General features: G+C 41.1%; 2 protein-coding genes across 4 annotated transcripts in view; one reads left to right on the forward strand and one right to left on the reverse strand.

Annotated features, from left to right (window-relative positions):
• Positions 1–6,963, forward strand: part of ALDH1L2 (aldehyde dehydrogenase 1 family member L2) — a 66,031-nt gene extending 59,068 nt beyond the window's left edge. Inside the window, 2 exon segments of the mRNA XM_001926587.6 lie at positions 58–257; positions 2,695–6,963. Coding sequence (XP_001926622.4) covers positions 58–257; positions 2,695–2,750 — 256 coding nt within the window. The 3' untranslated portion in view covers positions 2,751–6,963.
• C5H12orf45 (chromosome 12 open reading frame 45 ortholog) lies at positions 1–24,259 on the reverse strand. 3 transcript variants are annotated; one of them, XR_002343816.1, is made up of 6 exons: positions 24,080–24,254; positions 22,105–22,191; positions 14,011–14,147; positions 11,740–11,977; positions 2,018–2,204; positions 1–421 (listed from the first exon to the last, which is right to left on the reverse strand). XR_002343816.1 is itself a non-coding variant. In XM_021091093.1 (5 exons), exons 1-4 carry the CDS (start codon positions 24,192–24,194, stop codon positions 11,756–11,758), a joined length of 561 nt encoding a protein of 186 aa, XP_020946752.1. In that variant the 5' UTR covers positions 24,195–24,254; the 3' UTR covers positions 1–421; positions 11,740–11,755. The 3 variants fall into 3 exon arrangements, 2 of the variants coding, with proteins under 2 accessions (XP_020946752.1, NP_001231588.1); XM_021091093.1 differs by lacking the exon at positions 2,018–2,204; NM_001244659.1 differs by lacking the exons at positions 1–421; positions 2,018–2,204 and having other exon boundaries at positions 10,958–11,977; positions 24,080–24,259.

Here is a 25,861-nt window from a genome sequence, read left to right on the forward strand (position 1 = left end):
AAAGTGTTTGGCTTTACATTTAATGAGGTTTCATGTCTTCCTAAAAACATCTTGCAGGGACATCGATGGAGTGTTGGAGCGAGCAAATAATACCGAGTACGGCTTGGCCTCAGGCGTTTTTACACGAGACATAAATAAAGCCATGTATGTGAGTGAAAAACTGGAGGCAGGAACTGTTTTTATTAACACCTACAACAAGACGGATGTGGCGGCCCCTTTTGGTGGATTTAAGCAGTCTGGTTTTGGAAAAGACTTAGGTATGCCTTGCTTTTCTGCTGCATGTTCCCCTCATTGCTTTATGCTTCCTGCAGCCCTGGTGTATCGCTCTGAAGGGCGTTTCTTACACAGCAGTCGGGTCTAGGTTTTCAAGGGCACTCTTCTTTTCTTTCAATGTTGTCCACTTTTATTGAACATAATGTACCTATGGAAAAGTACACAAATGGTATGGGAAAGTGTCTTCTGAAAAAAGATGAATGTTGCAAAGAAAACCCTGACTATATCTTTTAGCTAAACCGCTTCTTTTTTCTTCTTTTTTTTTTTAACCTGCCATTCCGATCAATTTGGTTTAGATTTCATGGGACCAAGTGGAACCAGAAAGGAAAAGGGGTAGAAGGCAATAACCAGCTAGCTCCAAGAATAAATGCTGTCTCGAGCTGCTTGGCAGTCTTTCCGAGTCAACAGTAAAACTGGCAGGGTTTTCTGGGCATCTGGGAGCTCGGATTTAGAGTTTGTATTGAGCCTAAAATGTAATTCACTGTGGGCAGCGACACATCCCACTTCCAGTCATAGCTTACTTTGAACACTAAATACGTACCAGGCCCTAGTCTAACTACTTTGCTTGTAATAGCACAAGCAGTCCCCACAGTAGCCATGGGAGCATGGATGCTATTAGTATCCTTATTTTACAGGTGAGGAAAATGGGGCTCAGAGAGGTTGGGTAACTTGCTCAAAGTCAGCCAGCCAGCCCCTGGCCTAGAGAATGCAAAGCCGGGCAGTCTGGCTGTGGAGTCCATGTTCTCACACCCCTCAGCCAGTCGTCTGGCGTGCTGTTTCAAAAACGGAAATGTTTGTAATTTACCAAAATTAGAGTCTACTAACATAAATTTGGTTAATTTGAGGTATTTTTACATTTTCTCTTCCCCGATGACTTTTGGCAGTATATTTGCAGCAGTAAAAGTGCTCTCCTTTTAAATTCCATTGAGTTGAAGGTAAAGTCTTTTTTTTTTTTTTTTAATTTCTTCAATCTGGCTTTCATCCCTGTATTCAAAACACAGAGGGAGATTTTCTTTGGGAAATTATTATTATAAAGCGAGCCAACAGTGTTCCACTTGTCTTTTGTAAGAGAATGAGCCACTTCCTGTCGTTTCTGTTCTAAAACAGTAGACTTTGCCTAAAGTTTCTTCCTCTCCTAATTTGAAACTCCCTTAGCCCAGTGGTTCCCACCTGCACACTGGATTAGAATCACTGGGAGCTTTAAAAAAAATGCAAAGATGATGATTTAATTTGTCTGAGGTGCGACCTGGGATCAGGACGTTTAAAAGCTCCCTCAGGTGATTCTGATTTAGTGTTAAGACCCCTGGGTTCAGCTCAACTTCCAGAATCATATACTCACTAGCTTTACCTGGAGTATTCATGCCCTGTAACTGCTGTAGAAATCAATGACATGCTGGCTCAGAATAGGAACAGAGAGAAACAGAGAGGCAGACCTGTTTGACCTCTGCCTGGATATACCTTCTATCTTTCTAACATACTACACAAATCAGCAAGACTGCATTTCCCTTATCTTTATTTTTAATTTTTTAAAAATTATAGTTGATGTACAGTGTTGTGCCATGCATTTCCCTTATTTTTTTATTTTTAATTTTTTTAGGGCCATACTTGAGGCATATGGAGGTTCCCAGGCTAGGGACTGAATAAGAGCTGTAGCCACTGGCCTATGCCACAGCCACAGCCACACAGGATCCGAGCTGCATCTGCAACCTACACCAACCACAGCAACACCAGATCCTTAACTCACCGAGCAAGGCCAGGGATTGAACCTGTGTCCTCATGCAGTTAGATTCGTTTCTGCTGAGCCATGATGGGACCTCCCATTTTCCTTATCTTTAAATTGAGACCAAATGATCTCGAGCGTTCTTTCTCTGCTCTGTTCTGCTTCATTTCATGTAATCTGAAGGACAATATCCTGGTCACTCCTGTTCAGCCTAAAAGGGCATGGGACAGAGACGGAGATTTACCTTCCAGCCAGGAAGTAAAGGAGAAGGGTTTGGAGTAGAGACTGATAAGCCAGCGTGCTGGTCCTTAGAAGCCTGGTAGCTGGTCTAGGCCCTTACTCCTCAATGTGTGAACCACAGGCATTGGTATTCTGGAAATGGTTAGAAACGTTTAACCTTGGGCCTCAGCGGGACAGAATCCACAGTGTCACAAGATCTTCAGGTGATTCACATGACATTTTTGGGGGGCCACCCCTACAGCATGTGAAGTTCCTGGGCCAGGGGTCGAACCTGCACCACGGCAGTGACAGCTCTGGATCCTGAACCACTATGCCATCAGGGAACTCTGATTCACTTGACATTTAAAGTTCAGCCCCATTCTGTTTGCTTAGTGACTGATATGCGTACACCCATGTTTAAGATCTGGCAACCTCATATCCACCTGTGAACATGGTCCATCACTTGCTTTTCTCTTCCCTAGGTGAGGAAGCTCTAAATGAATACCTCAGAACCAAGACAGTGACGCTGGAATATTAGAGCAGTCTGCCATCAGGAACCCCTCACAGACGCACCGATCCTCAGCCCCCCACACTGAAGAAGCCTGGGCGTGCTGAGGGAAGAGGTACCAGCCACCAGCTGAAAAATCCACACACGGACCATGAAGATAGGCCACAGGTCTAAGCATTTACACATGCGCCTCATTTTCTAATACCGCTTGTATACCTTAAAATGATTTGTTGGGTTTTGACTATTGTGTATTCCCACACATGTTTCTAAAATACCAGGCTCCTTTTTATTTTTTTCCCCACCAAGACTAACCTGGTCATGGTTGCTCATCTTGAAAGCATCAATACCAGGCAGTTCTCACACAGAAGGTGCATTTTTGGGAACCCTCATATAATATACACAGGTTTTAACCTCTGAACGAGGCATATAGGGTTATTAAAAAGATTTTCTATAATTTGGCTCTCAAGGAACAGTATATCCTCTAAGGAATATGTCAAGGCAGTTCTTTGGTTGGGGGGAATAAGATACATCTTTGTGCCTTTGATGTCTATTTTTTCCACGTGATGTGTGATCAACCCAGAAGCAGTTCTTGAATACCTACTAAATACAAGGTACTATATTACATCCTGAGCATATACAGACTTTAATGATATGATCTTTGGCCCCCAGTAGTTTAAATTCTAGTCAATAACTTATTTTTTATTTTTATTTTTTTTTGCTTTTTAGGGTGGGACGTGTGGCATATGGAAATTCCTGGGCTAGGGTCAAATCAGAGCTGCAGCTGCCAGCCTACACCACAATCACAGCAAAGCAGGATCTGAGCTGCATCTGTGACTTATGCCACAGCTCATAGCAATGCCAGATCCTTAAACCACTGAGCAAGGCCAGGGATGGAACCTGCATCCTCATGGTTATTAGTTGAGTTCGTTACCACTGAGCCAAAGGGGAACTCTGGCTTTTAGTGAAGTTTATAGTATGATGCATTATAAAGTGAACAGCTTTTGGAGGCTGATCTGATCTTGGTTCATATCATACCACTATATGACTTTGGGGAGTTACTGCAACTTCTCTGAATTTCAGTTTCCTTATATGTAAAATGGGGACAATACTGCCCCCCTCAGGAGCCTTAATCAGAGGGTCCAATGCAGTAATCTAAAGCACCCTGCACTGTGCTTTATTCATAGGACATTTGGTTTTCCATTTTTTTACCTACTGGTTCTGCCACTCACTGGTTGTGTGATCTTGGGCAAGTTAGTTACCAAATATCTCAAAGCCCAGTTTTGGAATCTATAAAATAAAGTTCCTATCTCACTAGGTATTGTAAGGATCCCGTGGGATAATATACATAAGGCACTTAACAAGGTGTTTGGACCATAGTCTGTGCTCAAGAAATGGGTATTATTATAGCCCATGCACATAATTCCCCATTGTCAGACCAAAACCGGTTCTTACCATCCACGCATGACTAGAAGATGAGGTCCTATCGCAGAGTCTCTGGAAGCTGGTCAGAGCAGTTAACTTCCATTAATCTTCTTTTTAAAGTAAAATTTCAGTAAACATTCCTATCTGTCTGGCTTTGAAGAAGCCTTTAGGGCTTAACTGTCACTTTGGGCAGTTGGCACCTTACCGTAAGAGGAATGTAGGGAGTCAGTAATCAATGAAAACAATAACAAAGTCAGGCAGAAAACATTCAAAAGGAAGGATACCAGGTATGATCCTGGCCTGATCAATACAGCAAATTTGGCCTCTAAGCGTTTTTTATTATACTATGGCTCATTCTTCATCAGAGCTTGGCACAGGTGGAATTCTAAATTTGGACCCAGTCCAAATTTCATATTGACAGTTCATATTTGAATAAAATGACAATGTTCTTATTATAAAGGAACCATTTTTAAATGCAGTGTTTTAACTGATTTCATGTGATTTAAAATATCACTTTACCAGATATTTTAATGATAGATGAAATGGCAAGCAAAAAACATGCCCGTTTCTTCTGGATTGATTTTTAGCCTCTAATCATAATCTCAGAAGGAGTATTATAATCGTCTTTGGACCATAAACCTCTTTGAGAATCCGATGCAAGCTATGCATTCCCCAGATTCACACATACACACCTAGTTCTGCAAATATCTTCAAGAGATTCATTACCTCCCCAATATTTGAGGTCCAGATTAAGAACTCCCTTTTCCACAGTGAGTTCTAAAGTTCTTAGCAGCTTGAGTTTTTATATCCAATTGCTGACCAGAAGCAAAAGCTCTGTGGGATTTATACAATGATCAGTGAACTTGAGTTCTGAGTTGGAACATAAGGACCCCCAGCCTACTGGGTGATTCAGTTAACACACTCAGGAATTAAATCATCACCATTTCTTTAGATCACTGATTATTTTGCTAAACTAAAGGATAAAGCTGTGCTCCGTCACCCACACTGGGGAGTTGGGGCAGTGTGGACACTGTGAAAATGTTCTACTTTAAATACCATTTCCCTGTGTCTTTCTTTGCTAAAGCAGTGCCCCTTCTGCTGAAACGCACTTCCTGGCCTTTCCTACCCCCGACTTGGGCTTAAGTGTCTCTCCTCTATACTCTCACTTGTCTGGAACATAGTACTTACCACTTGGTGCTGAAATTATTGGTCTTCCTAATTAGATGTAAGCACCTCTCCCCCACCCCCCAGCATTGGCATCTGTCAATAATAAAAACAGCTACCATTTATGGAGGGGCTTCTGTGTGCTAGTCACTATACTAATTTACTTAATCTCGACATCTGAAAAGACAAACAAATTGAGGTGCTCTATTAACTGGCTCCACCACTACCAAGGGGGTTATTGCTGAATCTCTCAGCTGGCCTTCCTGATGTCTCCCGTGTGGTTCTGTTCAAAGCTTAGGTCAGATGTCACTCTGCTCAAAACCCATTTCACTTAAAGTTCAGTGCACTTACCATGGTCTACAAAGTCCTTTCAGTTTTGTTCCTGGCTACCCCTGACCTCACCTCCTATCAACTGCTCTCTCATTCTGTTTAGGCACCCTGATTGACGCCTTGTTCTTCAAACAGATCAAGCACACCCCTACCTCAGGGCCTTTGCACCTACTGCTCCTTCTTCCCAGTGGTGTGCTGGTAAATGTTTAGTAAGGGGCTCTCAGGGGGAGTGGAGGCACGGAATGACTCTGATTTGTAGCATTTGCTTTTCTGTGCATAAATGCTGTCATCACGGTTGCTATCAAGCTATAAACTTGACTTCAGTGAACTCTGAGTTGTGAAGAGATGCGTGTAGTTAGGATAAGTGTGGGCCAGTGCCAGCACACCACTGCCTCTCCCTCAAACTCCTCACACACTGTCTCTCAGCTGGCTGCCTCACTTCCTCAGGACTCTGCTCAAATATCATCTCAGTAGAGATCCATTCCTGACCACTTTTCTTAAAATAGCACATGTGCCCCCACATTCATACCTCATCACACCTCTCATTCTTTATCCTCCTTCTCCTGTGTTATTTTCATAACATCACAACCTGGCACATAATCATTCCCATCAATCTCTTCCCATTGGAATGTAAGCTTCATGAACAGGTGCTTATTTTGTTCAGTGCTGTATCTCCAGTGATTAAAACAGAGGAGGAGCTCAATATATATCTGCTTTCAAATAAAAGAGTTTAGGTAACCTGCCCAGATGACACAGCTATTAAGTGGCAGTACAGGCACTCAAGCAATTAAGCCGGTAGTCTTGACCAAGTTAAGAGGCTGTTACTGCCAAAGCCTAATCTGGCCCTGGGTGATGAATACTAAGCGCATGTTAAATATTGGTCAAACTGAAAGGCTAAGCAGGGTGGACATTAACTGCAAGTGCTTTTGTGGAAGTGACTAGAGACAGGGTGAGGAACCAGATTGGTTCCCCCGTACCTGCCTTCTAAGAAAATAAAAGATACCAAGGGAAACCTGGGCTAGAAGTAGATTATCAGGCATAAGACATGATGGATAGGGTGGATTATAATCATTACTGTTATGCAAATAAATGCAAATGTTTAAAAATGATTAATACTTAATTTTGTAAAAATAACAAAATGGGAACGTAAGATTCAACCATAAACTCTCTGAATAACCATAAATGATACTTGAGATTGTTCCAGATTTTTTTATGAATATATATAACACTTTTAGAACTAGCATAATACTGGACATAACTTTACCTTTTTTCAATTAACAGTATGTAAGCATCTTTCTGCATCAATAAACATACCTCTGCATATGTTCAATGGCTTTAGTTCAATTTGTTCTCTATTGTTGGAAATTTATATTTGCTTTTTGCTTTTTTAAATGTCTCAATCAGGAGTTCCCGTCGTGGTGCAGTGGTTAACGAATCCGACTAGGAACCATGAGGTTGCGGGTTCGGTCCCTGCCCTTGCTCAGTGGGTTAATGATCTGGCGTTGCTGTGAGCTGTGGTGTAGGTTGCAGATGCGGCTTGGATCCTGCGTTGCTGTGGCTCTGGCGTAGGCCGGTGGCTACAGCTCCGATTCAACCCCTAGCCTGGGAACCTCCATATGCCGTGGGAGCGGCCCAAGAAATAGCTAAAAAAGACAATAAATAAATAAATAAATAAATAAACAAACAAATGTCTCAATCAATCTTATATAGAAATTTGTGGAAGTTCTCTATACACTGCTGCAGGGGTGGCTTAGGTCACAACTGTGGTTCAATCCCTGGCCCAGCAACTTCCACATGATGTGAGGCCAAAAGTAAAGAAAAAAAAAGAAATGAAATTTGTGAACAAAACTATATTTACTTAATTAGAATAAACTCCTAGCGGTGGAATCTCTGATTCAAAGGAGATAGCAATCTACAATCTTACCAACAATTGTCTCCAAATGTTTGCCACCACCGTGTATTATTCTTATACCATCATAATACCACACACTTAACCGAGCACTGTTTCTAAGTGCATGATGTGTATTAACTCATGAATTTCTTACCAAAACCCCATGAGGGAGATACTGTTACCCTCATTTTACAAGTGGGAAAACTAAGATAAGTGGCTGGGCTGGGCTGGATCCAGCTTACCTATCGTGAGGCTTTAGGAAATTTGCTTAGTGTCTCCCTGCCACTTTTTTTTCATCCGTGAAGTGGGTATAAGAGAATATCTCATAAGGTGGTTGCCTTTTTTTTTTTTAACAAAATTGACTGGGTCACAAAACAAGAAATCCAGTGATAGTTCGGTCTACAGAGTTATTTAATGCAGTGATTCAAGTCATGTTCTGTGCTGCTCTATGCTATCCTTGACGTGCTGACTACACCCTCAAGAGCTGGCTCCATTTACGGCTGCTAGGTTGTGGTTCCAGAAATCATATCCACTCATAAGATACCCACCTTCCAAAAAGAAAGAAGCCGTCTTTTCATGTACCTCCTTTTTAGGAATGAGAAATACTTTCCTTTCCAAAAGTCTACTAGCAAGATTTGGCTTGTGCCTCATTGGGACGGTTGTCACACGCCCATTCCCAAACCAATCACTGGCAAGGGTTTTCCATGCACAGATGCTAGGGAGTCAACCACAAAGATTTCAACATGAAACTTTTGGGGAAAGTCTACCAGTCAGTAAGACAAAAGATAGCAAATCTGCCTTTTTTTCTTCAGGACTGTGAATCATTGATGTTCAAATGTATTACTTTATTGACATAAAGAGGAAAAAAATGCTTCATGAACATTTATTGTACATTCTGAGTGAAAGGCACCATGCCAGGCACTGAGGGAAATACAAATGAAAGACTCAACTTCTTTTCTTGTCTTTCCTGCCATATAGTGGTGGATTCAAGCACGGGAATATAAACTACTCTGCAAGGCAGGGTTTTTGTTTTTTTTTTTTTTTTTCCTATAAGTACCATATTTGATGCCCAATTAAAGTATCATGAGAATAGAGGAAATTCATTAAGAATATTTTTGCTTCAAAGACTATTTCACCTAATTGTATGATTTATGACTGTCAGCCATAAAGAGATAATACACAAGGTTGAAGAGAACACTTCATCAGCCTTAGGAAGAAGAAAATCATTCTCCAAATAGCTGCCATCATCTCACACCTAAGCATCAGGCAGAGAAGGCTCAGCACAAATGTTACAGGTACTACTCAATAAATATATATGTGTGAGTGGTGGTAACTGATAAATGTAAAACACTCAGAATAGTAGTGCCTGACACACAAAAAGGGCTCAGTAAGTGCTAGCTATTGTTTCACCTGCCACTTTGACAGGTAAAAAAAGAAAAAAATACAAGCTTGGTTTCATTTGCATTTCTATGAGAAATGGGATTGAACGTGGTTTTTTTTTTTCCTGTGAATTACGAACTGCCTGTATCCTAAGGCCTTTTCACTATTGAGAGATTAGTGTTTTTTTAAACTAATTTGTAAGAGCTCTTTATATACTAATAACGCTACTCTTTGCCTTATATTACAAATACTTTTCCCAGTTTGTCACTTGCCTTTTAAATTTCTTTGCCAACCACTAGTTTTAAATATTTGAATTTTATGCTCTTTTCCTTCGTGATTTCAACTTTGATGTTCTGCTTTAAAAAAAAACAACTTTTGCTCAACTGTTATTAAAGATTCATCCATAGTTTAGCATGGAACTCTTATAATTATTTATTTATACCGAAACCTTTAATCCATATATAATTTATCTTATACATGGTATGAGGCTAGAAACAGCCATCCCAGGAATTCCTTTGTGGTGCAGTGGGTTAAGGATCCAGCGCTGTCACTACAGTGGCTCAGATCACTACTTCGGCACAGGGTTTTTTTTTTTTTTTTTTTTTTAGGGCCACACCCATGGCATATGGATGTTCCTAGGCCAGGGGTCGAATCATAGCTGCAGCTCTTGGCCTACACCACAGCCACAGCAACACCAGATCTGAGCTGTGTCTGCAACCTACACCGGAGCTCATGGCAATGCCAGATGCTTAACCCACTGAACGGGGCCAGGGATCAAACCCACATCCTCATGGATACTAGTTGGGTTTGTTACCACTAAGCCACAATGAGAACTCCTTTGGCTTAGGTTTGATCTCTGGCCTAAGGACTTCCACATGCTGCAGATGCAGCCAAAACAAATAAACAAACAAAGCCCAGCCATCCCTGACACATTGTATATTCATCCATTTTACTTACTTAAAGTGACATCCTTATCACATACTAAATTTTTTTCTTTTTTCTCCTATGTCATAAGAATGTCTAGAGGAACAGAATTTAGTTGATTTCTTGATAACTGTATAGAACACCTCGTTGTATTACAGGGGATGGCCATGGCAGGAGAGAAACTACTACATTAAATTCTACCTACTAGTGTGTATTTCTAGACTGACTAGTTTCTTTCACTGACCGTCAATGTACTTCTCCTTGGACACATATTTCCAGTGAAGTTACACCTTCATATCCCCATGGATACTATGGCTTAGAACGTCCTATACATCCTCATATACCTGTTAATTCATTTATCTACATTACGCAGTGCCTACTGTGCACCATATACCACGCTAAGGAGTGAACCAGACAAATGCAACTCTTCATATAACTGTGGCGTAAATATCATCTGATAGAGGACGACCTTTAAATATTTACACCAATAATTCATCACAGCTGTGAGTGGTGCTACAAAGTACAGCACAAGACCCTTCCCAGCTGAGAAGTCATTTCCAGACCTGCTCATTTCTTTGTATTTTTAGTGCACAGCCTGGGTTCGAATTTCCAATGGGGAATTCCAGAAAGAACTTTGAGAATTATCTTCAGAATATTGACAAGATGTCTTAGGCTAATGTGAGGAGTAAGAAAAAGCAGTTAAAAGAGAACCCTAAAACCGCAGGGAAACAAGTTCCATCAGCTCAATACACTTAGAGACAGTCCTGAGCAAAGCCAGTCCCGGGGTAGATGAGAATGAATAAGGTCAAGAATGAGGCAGAAAGGCGACTCCGATGTAGGATCATTTTGCCTTTTGAAAGAGAAAACTCGTTATCACCTTTTCATGTACTGTGTGCCCTATTTTTCCTGGGGTGTCCCTATTCTCTTCATTTAATAGATTTCAAAACTGTGGACAACTATAAGGAATAATTTTAATAGCTGAAAAAACAACAAACTGTTTCACGAAAAAAATGAAAAAACAAAACCAAAAAACCACAATTTTTCCAATCCGTAAATTCTACTGAATGGCTGCAGAGTCACCAGCAGTGATTAAACCACAGAGCACCAGTTTTCCAGCTCAAACTGGAAAGGATTTTTTTTGTTTGTTTTAATGGAAGTAGACATGTCTGAGGGTAGCTAAATACAAGTAATTCTTTTCCTTGTAAAAAATTTCTTTAAACAATTTCTCCCTCATTGAAACCATTTTGATGGTAATAAATTTGACTTTATAATAACCTAAAAAAAAAGAAAATCCAAAAGACAGCCTAGGTTGTTTTATCCAAGAGGATAATTTAAAACAGAAAAACAGGTGGTTTTTGTTTTTGTTTTGCTTTTTCAGGCCACACCCTCAGCAAATGGAAGTTCCCAGGCTAGGGGCTGAACTGGAGCTGCAGCCACCAGCATACAGCACAGCCACAGCAACACCAGATCCGAGCTGTGTCTGTGACCTACACCACAGCTCATGGCAACACCAGATCGTTAACCCACTGAGTGGGGCCAGGGATTGAACCCATGTCCTCATGAATACTAGCAAGGTTCGTTACCCCTAAGCCACAATAGGAACTCCCTGTATTTTTATTTTAAAATAAGTTTGAGATTTCTGAAGTCAGTGCTGATGAAAGAAGATGCCAATAAATTCACTTACCACGATACACAGTAAAGTTTCTTAAACTAAATCTTTTTAGCATGGATCAAATACAGTCTGCTCTTAGAAGATCCCCAAATGCCATCTATTCCATCTCCTTAAAAGCCAGCTTCTATTTCTCCAAGAAACAAAAATACATCCAATATTGTATAAAAGCACCATAATGTCTGAAATGCAAAATAACCAGCGATCTATTCTTCACAGAATCAGCAGGCATCTATTACCTGTTTCTTAGATTGTTTATTTCCCTGTTTCTTTTTTTTCACTGTCAGGACTGTCCAGAACCTCTATCTTGCCTTTTCCAGCTTCTGAATGAGGAAGTTTAATGTTATCGATGGTGATTTCGCCTTCGGAAGAGGTACTGTCATCTTCGTCCTCAGAGGCTGAGCTGTCTTGTGAATTCTCTTCTGAACTGTCCTCTTCTTTTGAATCAGATGGATTCATCTCAAACAAGGCCACATCCTGCAAAAAACACCATGTGGGAAATTTATTTCAGGGCAGCTCCCTAAAAAGTTATAATAATAACTTTGGGGATAACCAACATTTAGCACAAATACTGAAGCACAAAGGACAAGAAATGTTCGTAATACAATATGGCACTGTTATTCCTTCAGCGTAGACGTTGCCAGAGTCTACCGTGAGTGATATTTACTACAAGTCTAAAAAGTCCCCCATGACTGAATTCTACATATCCTGAACACATTCAACAATATTCACTAACAAATATTAACAAATATCAATATGAATCAGGCACCACACTAGAGGCTAAACAATAACAACAAAATCCTTGCCTTTGTGGAACTTATATTTTTGAGCAGGAGCTGGCAAATCACAGCCTGCAAGGTAAACCCAGCTTGTGGCCTGTTTTTGTTCAGGTCATGAGCTAGGAATGGTTTTAACATTTTTAAGTTATAGAAAAAAAAATATTTTATGAGTTCCCACTGTGGCAAAAAGGCATTGAGGTGCACTGGGACACTGGTTTGACCCCTGGCCCCGCAGAGTGGGTTAAAGGATCCACCATTGCTGCGGCTTGTGTTGCAACCGTGGCACTGATTGGATCCCTGGCCCAGGAATAGCATATGCCACAAAGCAGCCAGAAAAAAAAAGGGGAAAAAAAGGAAAAATATTTCATGAAATATGAAAAGATATGTGAAGTTCAAATTTAGTGTCCATAAAGTTTACAAAACGTGTCTATTCATTACGTATCATCTACAGCTGCTTTCATGCTAAAATGGCAGAAATGAGTCGTCATGACAGATACAGTGTGGCCCACAAAGCCCAATGTGTTTACTACCTGCCCCCCTACAGAAAATGTTTGTTGACCTCTATTCTAGTTGGGAAAGACAGATAATAAACAATTACACAGAATGCATAGTTGCATAGTGTAGGGAAGTAAAAATTACAAAAAAAAAAAAAAAAAAAAAAAAAAAAGAGCTCCTGTTATAGTGAAACGGGGTGGGCAGCGTCTGTCGTGCCAGGACACAGGTTTGATCCCTGTCCTGGCACAGTGCATTAAGGATCAACAAACAAACAGCAACAACACACACACACACACACAAAAACCTAATAATAGAGCCATCAGGGAAGGCCTCTTGTTGAGGGGATACATGATAAGAGATGGAGGGAATCGGGGTGCAGGAATGTGGAGAAGGGCATCCTACAAAGAGGGCAAAGGCCCAGGGCAAGGAGATGGAGACTGGAGTTGAGGAAATGAGGGTCCTTGGTGGGAGAGAATGTCAACAGAGAGCTGGAGGCAGAATCACACAGGCCCAGGGGGGACTCTGACTTTACTGGCTCCCAAACTGTGGGTGACACACTGGGAAGAACAGACTCCAGGAAGAAAGGATGGAAGCAGGGAGAGCGGCTGGGAGACTCCTGGGATAATCCAGAGGGGAGACTGTAATCGCCCAGGCCAGTGGCGGCGGCGTGTGAAAAGGCTGCCTGGGGATACAGTCTGGAGGCACAGGTGAGGGATCTGCTGGCCGATCAGATATGATTATTAACACTGGGGTCAGCTCTGTCCAGACACAAGTGTCACAAAGGGAATTCCAGTGTAGAAATAAGCCTGCACTGAAAGACAACGTTCACATATGGCTTATGAATCGCTTACTCGGTCATACACATAGTTTATTTTTGCATTCTCAATGAATCAGACTATACTCATGCCTTTGGCGCCTTGGATAGAAAAATAAGAAAAAAAAATGCAGTGAGGACATTCAGTGAATAAATGCTTCAAGGTAACAAATGTGACTTGAAAAAAGCCTTCCTGTGAGGCTGAATTCCTAAATTCCTAACCTTCAGCCAAGGAAGCTTATTGACCCATGAGATCCTTAATCATAAAGTGACCAAGTACCTCTGAGTACTGGAAACATGAGCTGACTTTGCAAGAAAAATAGCACTCGGAATTAAAATTAAAAAGTACTCTCTCTCTTTTTTTAGGTGACGAGGCACACTGGTAAATTTTACTCTATGAAATGAAAGCAAAGTATAGTTACCATTTGTATAACTTTTCCGAGAGTCTCATCAATATTTTCAATGTTGAAACAACCAGGTGGTGCAGCTGCCATTTCTTTTCTTAGCTGTTCATTTGCCTGAGCCATCTGTGGGAGAAACGTCTGTACTCGGTCCAATACTGAGGAGAGAAAATACAGGTTATCAATATTTACATTACTTCAAATTTTAAAATCCAGAATTTCCTGTAAAACACGTCTCACTTTGATAGGAATGAGGACAATAATTACAATAAAAAATATTTCAAATTCCCCCTATTTAAAAAATCTTCATCCTCTTCTAAATTCTTTTTTTTTTTTTTTTTTTTTTGGTCTTTTTGCTTTTTAGGGCTGCTTCTGTGGCATATGGAGGTTCCCAAGCTAGGGGTCTAATCGGAGCTGTAGCCGCCGGCCTACGCCAGAGCCACAGCAAAGCGGGATCCAAGCCGCATCTGTAACCTACACCACAGCTCACGGCAACGCTGGAACCTCAACCCACTGAGCAAGGCCAGGGATCGAACCCACAACCTCATGGCTCCTAGTTGGATTCGTTAACCACTGCGCCACGACGGGAACTCCCTCTTCTAAATTCTTAAAGCAGAAGGACTATACAATTCAGCAGTTATTTCTCATTGTTTTGTGTTTTTCATATATCCTCAGAACTGGAAATGTCTACAAGGCTGGCTTTCAACAAATAGTCACTGCTTAAGTAGTAGACAATAGGATTTAATAGTTAAATGCAGGAAGCTGAGGTTTTGGGGTCAGACTGATGAGGTTATTAATGGAACCCCAGTTCCACCTCTTACCATCTGAGTTGCCTTGGGCATGTTAATAAAGCAGTGGTTGTTTTTACCTGCCCAACATCTGTTCCCTTTTCTTCTGAAAACAAAACCCTCACTTTCCTTTTAAACTCTGTCAAGAGTCTTCCGCACTCTTGTCCCTACCCCCATTCTTGCTGACATGTTCCACACTCTTGGTCACTGCGATCTGGTTCAGTGACACTGATCTGTCAGGCCCAAAAGAGATCACTCTGGGACTTCGGTTTGACCTGTTGAGAAAGATACCCTTCTTTCAGAGGAAAAGTATCCGTGAGCTGCTGAATGTAAGCCTGGAGCTGCTCCTAAACTGGTCCACTTGCCACCTGCTGGGGAGAGCTTGTTCTAGATGAAGCCAACACCTAGGAAAGCAGAACTAAGATACAGAGCAACTCAGATACAAAGCATCTGTCTGATGATACCAAGCACCTGGGTGCAGGTGTAGCTGAAATCACTGGGCTGTTTTTTCCCCAACAAAATGAGTCAACGTTATTTCTTTTTTTGGCTGAAGGCAACCTGAGCTGGTTGTTTTAGTCATCTGCAACCACAGGAGTCCTAACTAACACATTTACTCATTCAAAACCCCACTTTACTCATCAGTGTAACACTGTGCTAAGTACAGGGGAGTCAATACACAAGGGATATCTCATATCTTTAGCTCTCAAAAGAGGCCCAGGAATTCCCATCGTGGTGCAGCGGAAACGTATCCGACTAGGAACCATGAGGTTTCGGGTTTGATCCCTGGCCTCGCTCAGTGAGTTAAGGATCTGGCATTGCTGTGAGCTGTGGTGTAGGTCACAGATGCGGCTTGGATCCTGGGCTACTGTGGCTGTGGCATAGGCTGGTGGTTACAGCTCCAATTAGACCCCTGGCCTGGGAACCTCCATGTGCCATAGGTGCAGCCCTAAAACGTCAAAAGAAAAAAAATTTAAAAAGCGGCCCAGCACATAACCATGCACATAACGGGCTCTCAGATTTGTTAGGTCACCAGTGTAGTCACACAAGAGCTGACTAAAATATCCAGAGTAAGGAGGAAAAGAAGAAAACGGTGGTGAAGGTCAAGAAATGGCCTTTAATCGTAAAATAGGACTGCTGGAAGGATTCAGTGAGGTTACACACACACAAAGCCCCATACAATGCCTGGCACATACTAAATACTGAATAAAAATTAGCTCTCACACCTCTTTAAACACACAGTAAGATAAGTGACCTATAAAAATAAAGGTATAGGGGTGGGGGGTGGCACACCTGCAGCATGTGGAAGTTCCTGGGCCAAGGATTGAACCCATACCACAGCAGCGACCTGGGCCACCCCAGTGACTATGCTGGATCCTTAACCCGCTGTGCACAAGGGAACTCCAATGACATAAATCTTTACCACAAGAGGATGATCAGGCCAGATTTTGTTCTGCTTTTGTTTTTAAAAAATGAATCATGTGGAACAAAACATGCACCTACAAGTGGCATGAACCATAACTCTGAAAAGCCAAACGTTTCTAGAAGAGTACATGCTAAACTCTGAAACTAGGCCAGTTATAGTTCTTTTAAACAGAAGAAAACATAATCTAGCTTACAAGATAAATTTGAAATGTCCAGCATCCAAATTACCAAGCATGCAAATAAGCAGGGGAATATAATCCATAAAAAGAAAAAGTCAATAGAAATAGATCCAGAAATGACAGAGATTACAGAATCAGCAATAAGAATGTTAAAACATATTTATGTTAAAATAAAAATATATTATATATACATATTCAAGAAAGCAGAGAAAAATAAGAAAATTCTTCTCATTTCTCACAATGAGGAAATAAATGAAAGATATAAAAAAAGACAGAAAGTGGAATTCCAGAGATAAAAACTACAATACTTGACCTGAAAAATAAACTGGATGGGTGTAAGCAGCAGATTAGACAATAGAAAAGATTAGTGAACTTGAGGACATAACAACAGAAACTACTCAAAATGAAACACACACACACATACACACAAAAATAAGAGTGAAAACAACAACCACAAAGCCCCTACAAAACAAAACCAAGCATCAGTGAGCTGTGAGACAATTTCAAGTAGCAAAATTATGTGTAACTGGAGTCCCTTAGTGAGAGAGAAGGGGGACGTAAAAAAAAAACCTACAAAAATGACCCCAAATTTCCCAAATTTGAAAAAAAAAATTATAAATTCACAGATCCAAGTTCAACAAACCCAAACTCAAGAATCACAAAGAAAACTACAAGGCACATCACCATCAAATTGGTAAAAAATCAGGGAAAAAGAAGAACACTGTACAAACAGCCAGAGAAAAAAAGAAATCTACACAAGACAAAGATGAGAATGATAGCATCAAAAACCATACAAGTCCAAAAGACAGTAGAGCAACATCTCAAAAATATTGAAAGATGGGGCTCCCGCTGTGGCACAGCGGAAACGAATCCGACTAAAAACCATGAGGTTGTGAGTTCGATCCCCAGCCTCGCTCAGTGGGTTAAGGATCCGTCGTTGCCATGAGCTGTGGCGTAGGTCTCAGACGCAGCTTGGATCTGACGTTGCTGTGGCTATGGGGTAGGCTAGTGGCTGTAGCTCCGATTAGACCCCTAGCCTGGGAACCTCCATATGCCGCAGGAGCAGCCCTAGCAAAGGCAAAAAGACAAACAAAAAAACAAAAAAAAACACAAAAAACCTAAAGATAAAAAAAACCTGTCAACCTAGAATTCTGCATCCATTAATGACACCTTTTGAAATCAAAAGCAAAATACTTTCTTGGAGATACAAAAGCTAGTAAATTCATCAGCAGCAGGTCTGCACTCTAAGAAATGGTGTTTATCAATAATATAAACACCTTGTTTTTTAAAATGGGCTAAAGATATGAACACACAACAAAGACATAAATGGTGAATAAACATGAAAAGATGTTCAATATCTTAGTCACTAGGGAAAAACAAATTAAGGTCACAATGTATAATCATAACATGCACACCAGAATAGCTAAAATTAAGATGACACACTTTAACACAGCTTGTGAGAATGTACAGCAGCTAAACTCTCATACCTGGCCAGTGGGAACACAAGATTGTATATTCAACTTTGAAAACAGTTTAGAAATTTTTTTCTCTTCTCTTCTTTTTTTTAAATTGTTATTTCCCCAATACAATTTTTTTTCTACTATACAGCATGATGACCCAGTTACACATACATGTACACATTCTATTTTCTCACATTATCATGCTCCATCATAAGTGACTAGACATAGTTCCCAGTGCTACACAGCAGGATCTCATTGCTAATCCATTCCACAGGCAATAGTTTGCATCTATTAACCCCCAGCTCCCCATACACCCTCCCACTGCCCCCTTGGCAACCACAAGTCTATTCTCCAAGTCCATGACTTTCTTTTCTGTGGAAAGGTTAATTTGTGCTGTATATTAGATTCCAGATATCAGTGATATCATGTGGAATTTGTCTTTCTCTTTCTGACTTACTTCACTCAGTATGAGAGTCTCTAGTTCCATCCATGTTGCTGCAGATGGCAGTATTTTGTTCTTTTTTATGGTTGAGTAGTATTCCATTGTGTATATATACCACATCTTCCTAATCCAATCATCTGTTGATGAACATCTGGGTTGTTTCCATGTCTTGGCTATTGTGAATACAGCTGCAATGAACAAGTGGGTGCATGTGTCTTTTTTTAAGGACAGTTTTGTCTGGATATATGCCCAAGAGTGGGATTGCTGGGTCATATGGTAGTTCTATGTAGAGTTTTCTAAGGTACCTCCATACTGTTCTCCATAGTGGCTGTACCAGTTTACATTCCCACCAACAGTGCAGGAGGGTTCCCTTTTCTCCAGACCCCCTCCAGCATTTGTTATTTGTGGAGTTATTAATGATGGCCATTCTGAGTGGTGTGAGGTGGTATCTCGTGGTGGTATCTTGATTTGCATTTCTCTAATAATCAGGGATGTTGAGCATTTTTTCATGTGGTTGTTGGCCATCTGTACATCTTCCTTGGAAAAATGTCTTTTCAGGTCTTTTGCCCATTTTTCAATTGGGTTGTTGGCTTTTTTGGTGTTGAGTTGTGTAAGTTGCTTCTATATTCTAGAGATTAAGCCCTGTCAGTTGCATCATTTGAAACTACTTTCTCCCATTCTGTAAGTTGTCTTTTCATTTTCTTTTTGGTTTCCTTTGCTGTGCAAAAGCTTATCAGTTTGATTAGGTCCCATTGGTTTATTTTTGCTTTTATTTCTGTTGCTTTGTGAGACTGACCTGAGAAAATATTCATAAGATTGATGTCAGAGAATGTTTTGCCTATGTTCTCTTCAAGGAGTTTGAAGGTGTCTGGTCTTATATTCAAGACTCTAAGCCATTTTGAGTTTATTTTTGTGCATGGTGTGAGGGTGTGTTCTAGTTTCATTGATTTGCATATAGCTGTCGAGGTTTCCCAGCAATACTTGCTGAAAAGACTGTCTTTTTCCCATTTTATGTTCTTGCCTCCTTTATCAAAGATTAATTGACCATAGGTGTCTGGCTTTATTTATGGGTTCTCTATTCTGTTCCATTGGTCTCTATGTCTGTTTTGGTACCAGTAGCACATTGTCTTGATTTCGGTAGCTTTGTAGTATTGCCTGAAGTCTGGGAGAGTTATGCCTCCTGCTTGGTTTTTGTTCCTCAGAATTACTTTGGCAATTCTGGGTCTTTTTTGTTTCAATATAAATTTTTGGATTGTTTGTTCTAGTTCTGTGAAAATGTCATGGGTAATTTGATAGGGATTGCATTGAATCTGTAGATTGCTTTGGGTAGTATGGCCATTTTTACAATATTAATTTTTCCAGTCCAGGAATATGGATTTCTTTGCATCTTCCATTTCTTTCCATCTTCTTTAATTTCCTTGATTAATGTTTTATACTTCTCAGTATATAAGTCCTTTACCTCCTTGGTCAGGTGTATTCCCAGGTATTTGATTTTTTGGGGGTACAATTTTAAAAGGTATTGTATTTTTCTATTCCTTTTCTAATATTTCCTTGTTAGTATACAGAAATGCGACTGATTTCTGAATGTTAATCTTATATTCTGCTACTTTGCCAAATTTGTTGATCAGTTCAAGTAGTTTTTGGGTTGAGTCCTTAGGGTTTTCTATATATAGTATCATGTCATCCGCATATAGTGACAGTTTTACCTCTTCTCTTCCCCTTTGTATGCCTTTTATTTCTTTTGTTTGTCTGATTGCTGTGGCTAGGACTTCTAGTACTATGTTGAATAGCAGTGGTGAGTGTGAGTATCCCTGTCTTGTTCCAGATTTTAGCGGGAAGGCTTTCAGCTTTTCTCCATTGAGTATTATATTTGCTGTGGGTTTGTCATAAACGGCTTTTATTATGTTAAGGTATCTTCCCTCTATACCCACTTTGGTAAGAGTTTTGATCATGAATGGATGTTGGACTTTGTCAGATGCTTTTTCTGCATCTATTGAGATGATCATGTGGTTTTTGACTTTTCTTTTGTTAATGTGGTGTATGACATTGATTGATTTGCGTATGTTGAACCATCCTTGTGCACCTGGGATGAATCCCACCTGGTTGTGTATGATCTTTTTTATATGTTGTTGGATTCGGTTGGCTAAAATTTTGTTGAGAATTTTTGCATCTATATTCATCAAAGATATTGGCCTATAGTTTTCTTTTTTGGTGGTACCTTTGTCTGGTTTTGGAATTAGGGTGATGGTGGCATCATAGAATGTCTTTGGGAATGTTCCTTCTTCTTCAACCTCTTGAAAAAGTGTTAGGAGGATGGGTATAAGTTCCTTTTTGTATGTTTGGTAGAATTCACCTGTGAAGCCATCTGGTCCTGGACTTTTATGTGTAGGGAGTATTTTTTTTTTTTTTTTTTGTCTTTTTGCCATTTCTTGGGCCACTCCCGCCACATATGGAGGCTCCCAGGCTAGGGGTCGAATCAGAGCTGTAGCCACCGGCCTACGCCAGAGCCACAGCAATGTGGGATCCAAGCCGCGTCTGCGACCTACACCACAGCTCATGGCAACGCCGGATCATTAACCCACTGAGCAAGGGCAGGGACCGAACCCGCAACCTCATGGTTCCTAGTTGGATTCGTTAACCACTGAACCACGACAGGAACTCCTGTAGGGAGTATTTTTATGACATATTCAATTTCATTTCTAGTGACTGGTCTGTTCAGTTGATCTATTTCTTCTTGATTCAGTTTTGGCATTTTTTCTTTATAAATGTTTTTCTTTCATTTCTGACTCATCAATTCTACTCAGGTACACACCTCCCAAAATAAAAAGCCATGTCCACTCAAAGCCTTGAATGAGAGCCACTGTGCAGTCATTTTATTTTGTTTTATTTTATTTTTTTTCTTTTTATAGCCACACCTGAGGCATATGGAAGTTCCCAGGCTAGGGGATGAATTGGAGCTGCAGCTTCAGGCCTACCCTACAGCCAGAGCAAAACCAGATCTGAGGTGCATCTGTGACCCACGCTGAAGCTTGTGGTAACACAGGATCCTTAACCCACTAAGTGAGACCAAGGATGGAACCTGCATCCTCATGGACAGGACACTTTGTCAGGTTCTTAAGCCACTGAGCCACAACGGGAACTCTTATAGTCATTTTAGCTGTTGCAGATTTAGTGCATGCTATAGTTAAATTCCCCTCTCAGAATACTCACAAGTTCTTAGTTTATAGACCTGATAACCTCATGAATCATTTACACTGTTTTCACAAATTCTTGCCTTTTTAAAAAAAAAAAAACATTGAGTGAATTACACAGATGCTGAGTATTACATGAAAGCTATCTCAACAGTCTGAGTGGTTTATATTTGAGCGTGCAGTAGAGCAATGTCACAGAGTAATTAAGAAAGAGAACTGGCCCTGTTGTGTCACATCATGAGTAACATTTACCATTTAAGTAATTATGTCAATTTAATGGGATGTGGTGTTTTTCCATACATGTATACTAAATTTGAGACTCAGAAGCCTCTAGAAAAAAATTCCCATGAAGATTAACAATAATTGGGTTTGCTTTCCAAAACACTCTCCCATAAGGAGTTTTTCTGGGCAAAGTTACCCTCTTACAGCAGAGGAATAATACAAGAAATTTCATCAGTGTGCACTGACTTCATGATGTAAATCCCAAGTAAGAACTGCTCACTGGACTCTCTGTGGTTTGATATCTGACCACAAAGGCAGATATTGTCTCATCACGTAAATGCTTGACAAGGCAAAATTTAACAGAGAGGGTTCTTGAGAGAGAGGAAGAGAGAGACAGGGAAGGGTACTTACAGGGACTCCTCTCTATCCGAACTGTTTGAAGAGTGGAATTCTTTCTGGAATTAGGCTTGGAGTTGATGAGCAGCTTGTCCCATATACCTGAAAACACACACTAAATTTATTAAAACATAAAGGAATAAGAGCCCACTGGCAAACTTGCCAAGACCACCCTCAGGTTTTGACCATTCTTTCCTCCCTTCCCAAGACACTGTTTAACAAAGAAGCTCTCCAGAGTTCCCATCGTGGCACAGTGGTTAACGAATCTAACTAAGAACCATGAGATTGTGGGTTCGATCCCTGGCCTTGCTCTGTGGGTTAAGGATCCGGCGTTGCCGTGAGCTGTGGTGTAGGCTGCAGACGTGGCTCGGATCCTGCATTGCTGTGGCTCTGGCAAAGGCCGGTGGCTACAGCTCTGATTGGATCCCTAGCCTGGGAACCTCCATATGCCGTGAGAGCGGCCCAAGAAATGGCAAAAAGACAAAAAACAAACAAACAAAAAAACCCCAAGAAGCTCTCCAAGTTCTAATACAACATTTTACTTCTTTACACATATCGATCTCCCCTTTCTTAAACCTGTCTCATACATCTGTGTCACCAATGCCAAGTAATACATGCACCCAAAATGCATCTTTCTGGGTCAGAAACCCATCCGCCACAAATGCAGGTTGGCCATGACAGAACTCAGGAAGCAGTACAAAGTACAATCACAGTTAAATGAGGCTTTACCATCTGCATTTTATTGGGAAAATTACTTAAGCTCTTTGAGCATTTGTTTCTTCATATAAAACACACCTGCCTGGTTAGTTCCCTTTCGGTAATGATGTCCAACCTAGACAAAAAACCCTTTGGAGAAATGCTCTCTCTCCCCACTCAACTCCACCTATTTACTCTGATTCAAAATTCCTCAAATCAACCCTCTCTTCTGTCCATTAGAGCTCAGAGAATAAGACTTGTCTTTCAAAACCCAAGGCTTTGTGTACCTGGTTTCCAACACCTGGAAAATCTCTTCACTCTGATATAAAAATTCTGTTCACCCTCAGCTTCATATTCCCTAAACAACTACCTTAGGCCTAGCAACTGGATTAGTGTAAAGAGCATGGACCCTGGGGCCACAATGACTGGATCCAAATCCCAGCTTTGCCACTTCCTGGTCACATGATCTCCAGCAAGTTACTTATTTGTATGACACCAGGACTCAGTTTCCTCATCTATAAAATAGCACTAACAGAACTTTTACACAGGGCAACTGCAGAAGATTGGATTTGTGAGTCAATTCCTGGGGCATAGTAGGCACTACTAAAGCTTATGTATTACTTTAACTTTGGATGTTCTGGGTTCTCACAGCATCGTTTCTTCAAGGTAATATTTAAACAATACGGCCGAGACCTTAGGTACATTCTTTTCAAAAAAAGTTTTACAGGTACTACTACCTCCATTTTCCAAATGTAAAAACCCCGGGGTATTGAGAATGTAAACAACTCTCCTGAACTTTCACAGCTAATTACTCATGGAGCTGGGGTTGGTGTCTTGCTTTTTAATTTTCTATTATGTTGTCTGAAATCCTATGTGGATTTCCTGGACCCACCAGACTCTACAAGAAAGCGGCACTAACGGTGGCTCTGTGAGCATTTACAGAGAGAGGGTGGTTAATGCATTATACTCCTCTGCTCCCCCTACCAGCCACCTCTTGGGACACAGGACCGACCCTAAGGCCGCCCCTTTAGGGGCGATGTTTTGCTACAGCGCTCGGCAGTGGGCACTCACCACCGTGCGGAACACCTGGACCATCCTTGAGCCCCGACCCCCGCGGTGGGTGGGGCACTCTGGAGTCCTGAGGCCACTTTCGGGGATCCCTGTCAGGTGCCGGGCCTGGATAGGGAGCCGCCAACTGGCCCCGGTCGGCTCTCACTCCCCGCCCCCCGCCACATGTGAGCGACCCAAGCCTCCACTGCCACTGCCGCCGCCGCCGCCGCCGCCCGCCCCTCACCTCCTTGGTCGCCGCTCCCCGCCGTCAGCAGCTCCTTGGACACCGAGACCCCAGAGTGGTTCTGGGAGGACGACGAACAGGTCGGGCCAGACTGGGATTCCGACTGAACCTCCATGCTGCTCACCAGTTGTCAGAGCCAGCCCATCCAGGACCGGATGCAGGAAATAGGCTAGGGCGAGGGGCGGAGCCAGGACTCCGATTGGCGGATAATTGGAGGGGGCGGGGCTAAAGGCGGGGCGAGGACGGCCCAACGGCGAGGGCGACACCTATCAGAGCCAGGAGGCCATTCCTGTCAGGGGTAAAGGAAGGCGGAGGCTCTACAGACCCTGTAATTGGACGAAAGAACTGGCCAGGCTGGATTTTAGCTAAACCAATCCGAACGTGAAGTGCCGCACCAGGAGGCCAAACCCCTCTTCATTTTTTTTTTTTTAGTTTTTTTTTTTTTTTTTAATTGTGGTTAGAAAAACACACAACATAAAATGTACGATCTTAAAATGTATTTACCAAGTACAATTCAGAAGTATTAATTGTATGTTGTTATATGACAAATCTCTGGAATTCTTTTCATCTTACAAAACTGAAATTCTCTGTCCATTGAGCAACCCCCACCCCCTTGCTTCCAACCCCTGGCAATCACCGTTCTAATTTCTGTTTATATGAATTTAATTACTTCAGATATTTCATATAATTGGAATCATACAGTATTTATCTTTTTGCAACTGTTACGTTTCACTTATTAGTACAATGTACTCAAACCTTACCCATGTACCACATGATTCCCTTCTTTTTTAAGGCTGAGTGATATTCTGTTCCATGCATGTACCACATTTGCTTTACCTATGCATTCCTTGATCGACATTTGGGTTGCTTCCCCTTGGATATTGGGAATAATGTTGCAGTGAACATAGCTATGCAAATATTGATACTGCTTTCAATTATTTTGGATTTATACCCAGAAGTGTGATAGCCGACCATGTGGAAATTTTTTTGTTTGTTTTTACGGCCACAGTGTGGCATATGGAATTTCCTGGGCCAGGGACTGAATCCAGCCCTCAGCTACAACCTGAGCAGTAGCTGAGGCAAGGCCAGAATTCTTTCACCCACTGTGCCTTTCAGGGATTGACCCCATGCTTTTCTAGCAACCTGAGCTGCTGTAGTCAGATTCTTAACCCACTGTGCCACAACAGAGGGGAACACTTGGTAATTCTATTTTTAACTTTTTAAGAACCTTTGTACTGGTTTCCATAGAAGCTGCATTATCTTACATTCCCACCAGTAGGGCATAAGGGTTCCAGTTTCTCCACATCCTCACCAATGCTTTTTCCATTCATTATTTCTTTTTTTTATTAGCGGCCATCCTAGTTGGTCCTGGGTGGTAATTCAGTGTAGTTTTGATTTGCATTTTTGTAACGATTGGTAATGTTGAACATCTTTTCATGTGTTCAATGGTCATTTGTACATCTACTTGGGAGAAATGTATATTCACATCCATTGCCCATTTTAATTCAGGTTGTTTTGTTGGTGAGTTTGAGTTGTATGAGTTATTTATATATTCTTGTCAGATATATGATCATGTTTTAGAGACAGAAACCATTATGAACATGCAAAAACTTGGGAAATATTGTTCCCATAGCCTTCTTGAGGAATTTAGTAAAGGATATGATTCAGAAAATAATTGGAGAAATCCAATTCAAGTTTTGTTGGTAAACATTTTACAGTAGAATTGAGGAGGAACAGTGAGAATAAGGTTGAAAGAATAGTATTTAATTTTCATAGGTTTTG

The sequence above is a fragment of the Sus scrofa genome, chromosome 5, assembly GCF_000003025.6.
Source record: "Sus scrofa isolate TJ Tabasco breed Duroc chromosome 5, Sscrofa11.1, whole genome shotgun sequence".
NCBI lineage: Eukaryota > Metazoa > Chordata > Mammalia > Artiodactyla > Suidae > Sus > Sus scrofa.

Excerpts from the sequence above, each read along its gene's own strand:
- C5H12orf45 (XM_021091093.1), bottom strand. The coding sequence starts at position 24,194 with ATGGAGGTTCAGTCGGAATCCCAGTCTGGCCCGACCTGTTCGTCGTCC. Across the intron at positions 22,192-24,079 it reads GGGGAGCGGCGACCAAGGAG|GTATATGGGACAAGCTGCTC; the intron begins GTGAGGGGCGGG and ends GTGTGTTTTCAG. Across the intron at positions 11,978-14,010 it reads TCGGAAAAGTTATACAAATG|GATGTGGCCTTGTTTGAGAT; the intron begins GTAACTATACTT and ends TGTTTTTTGCAG.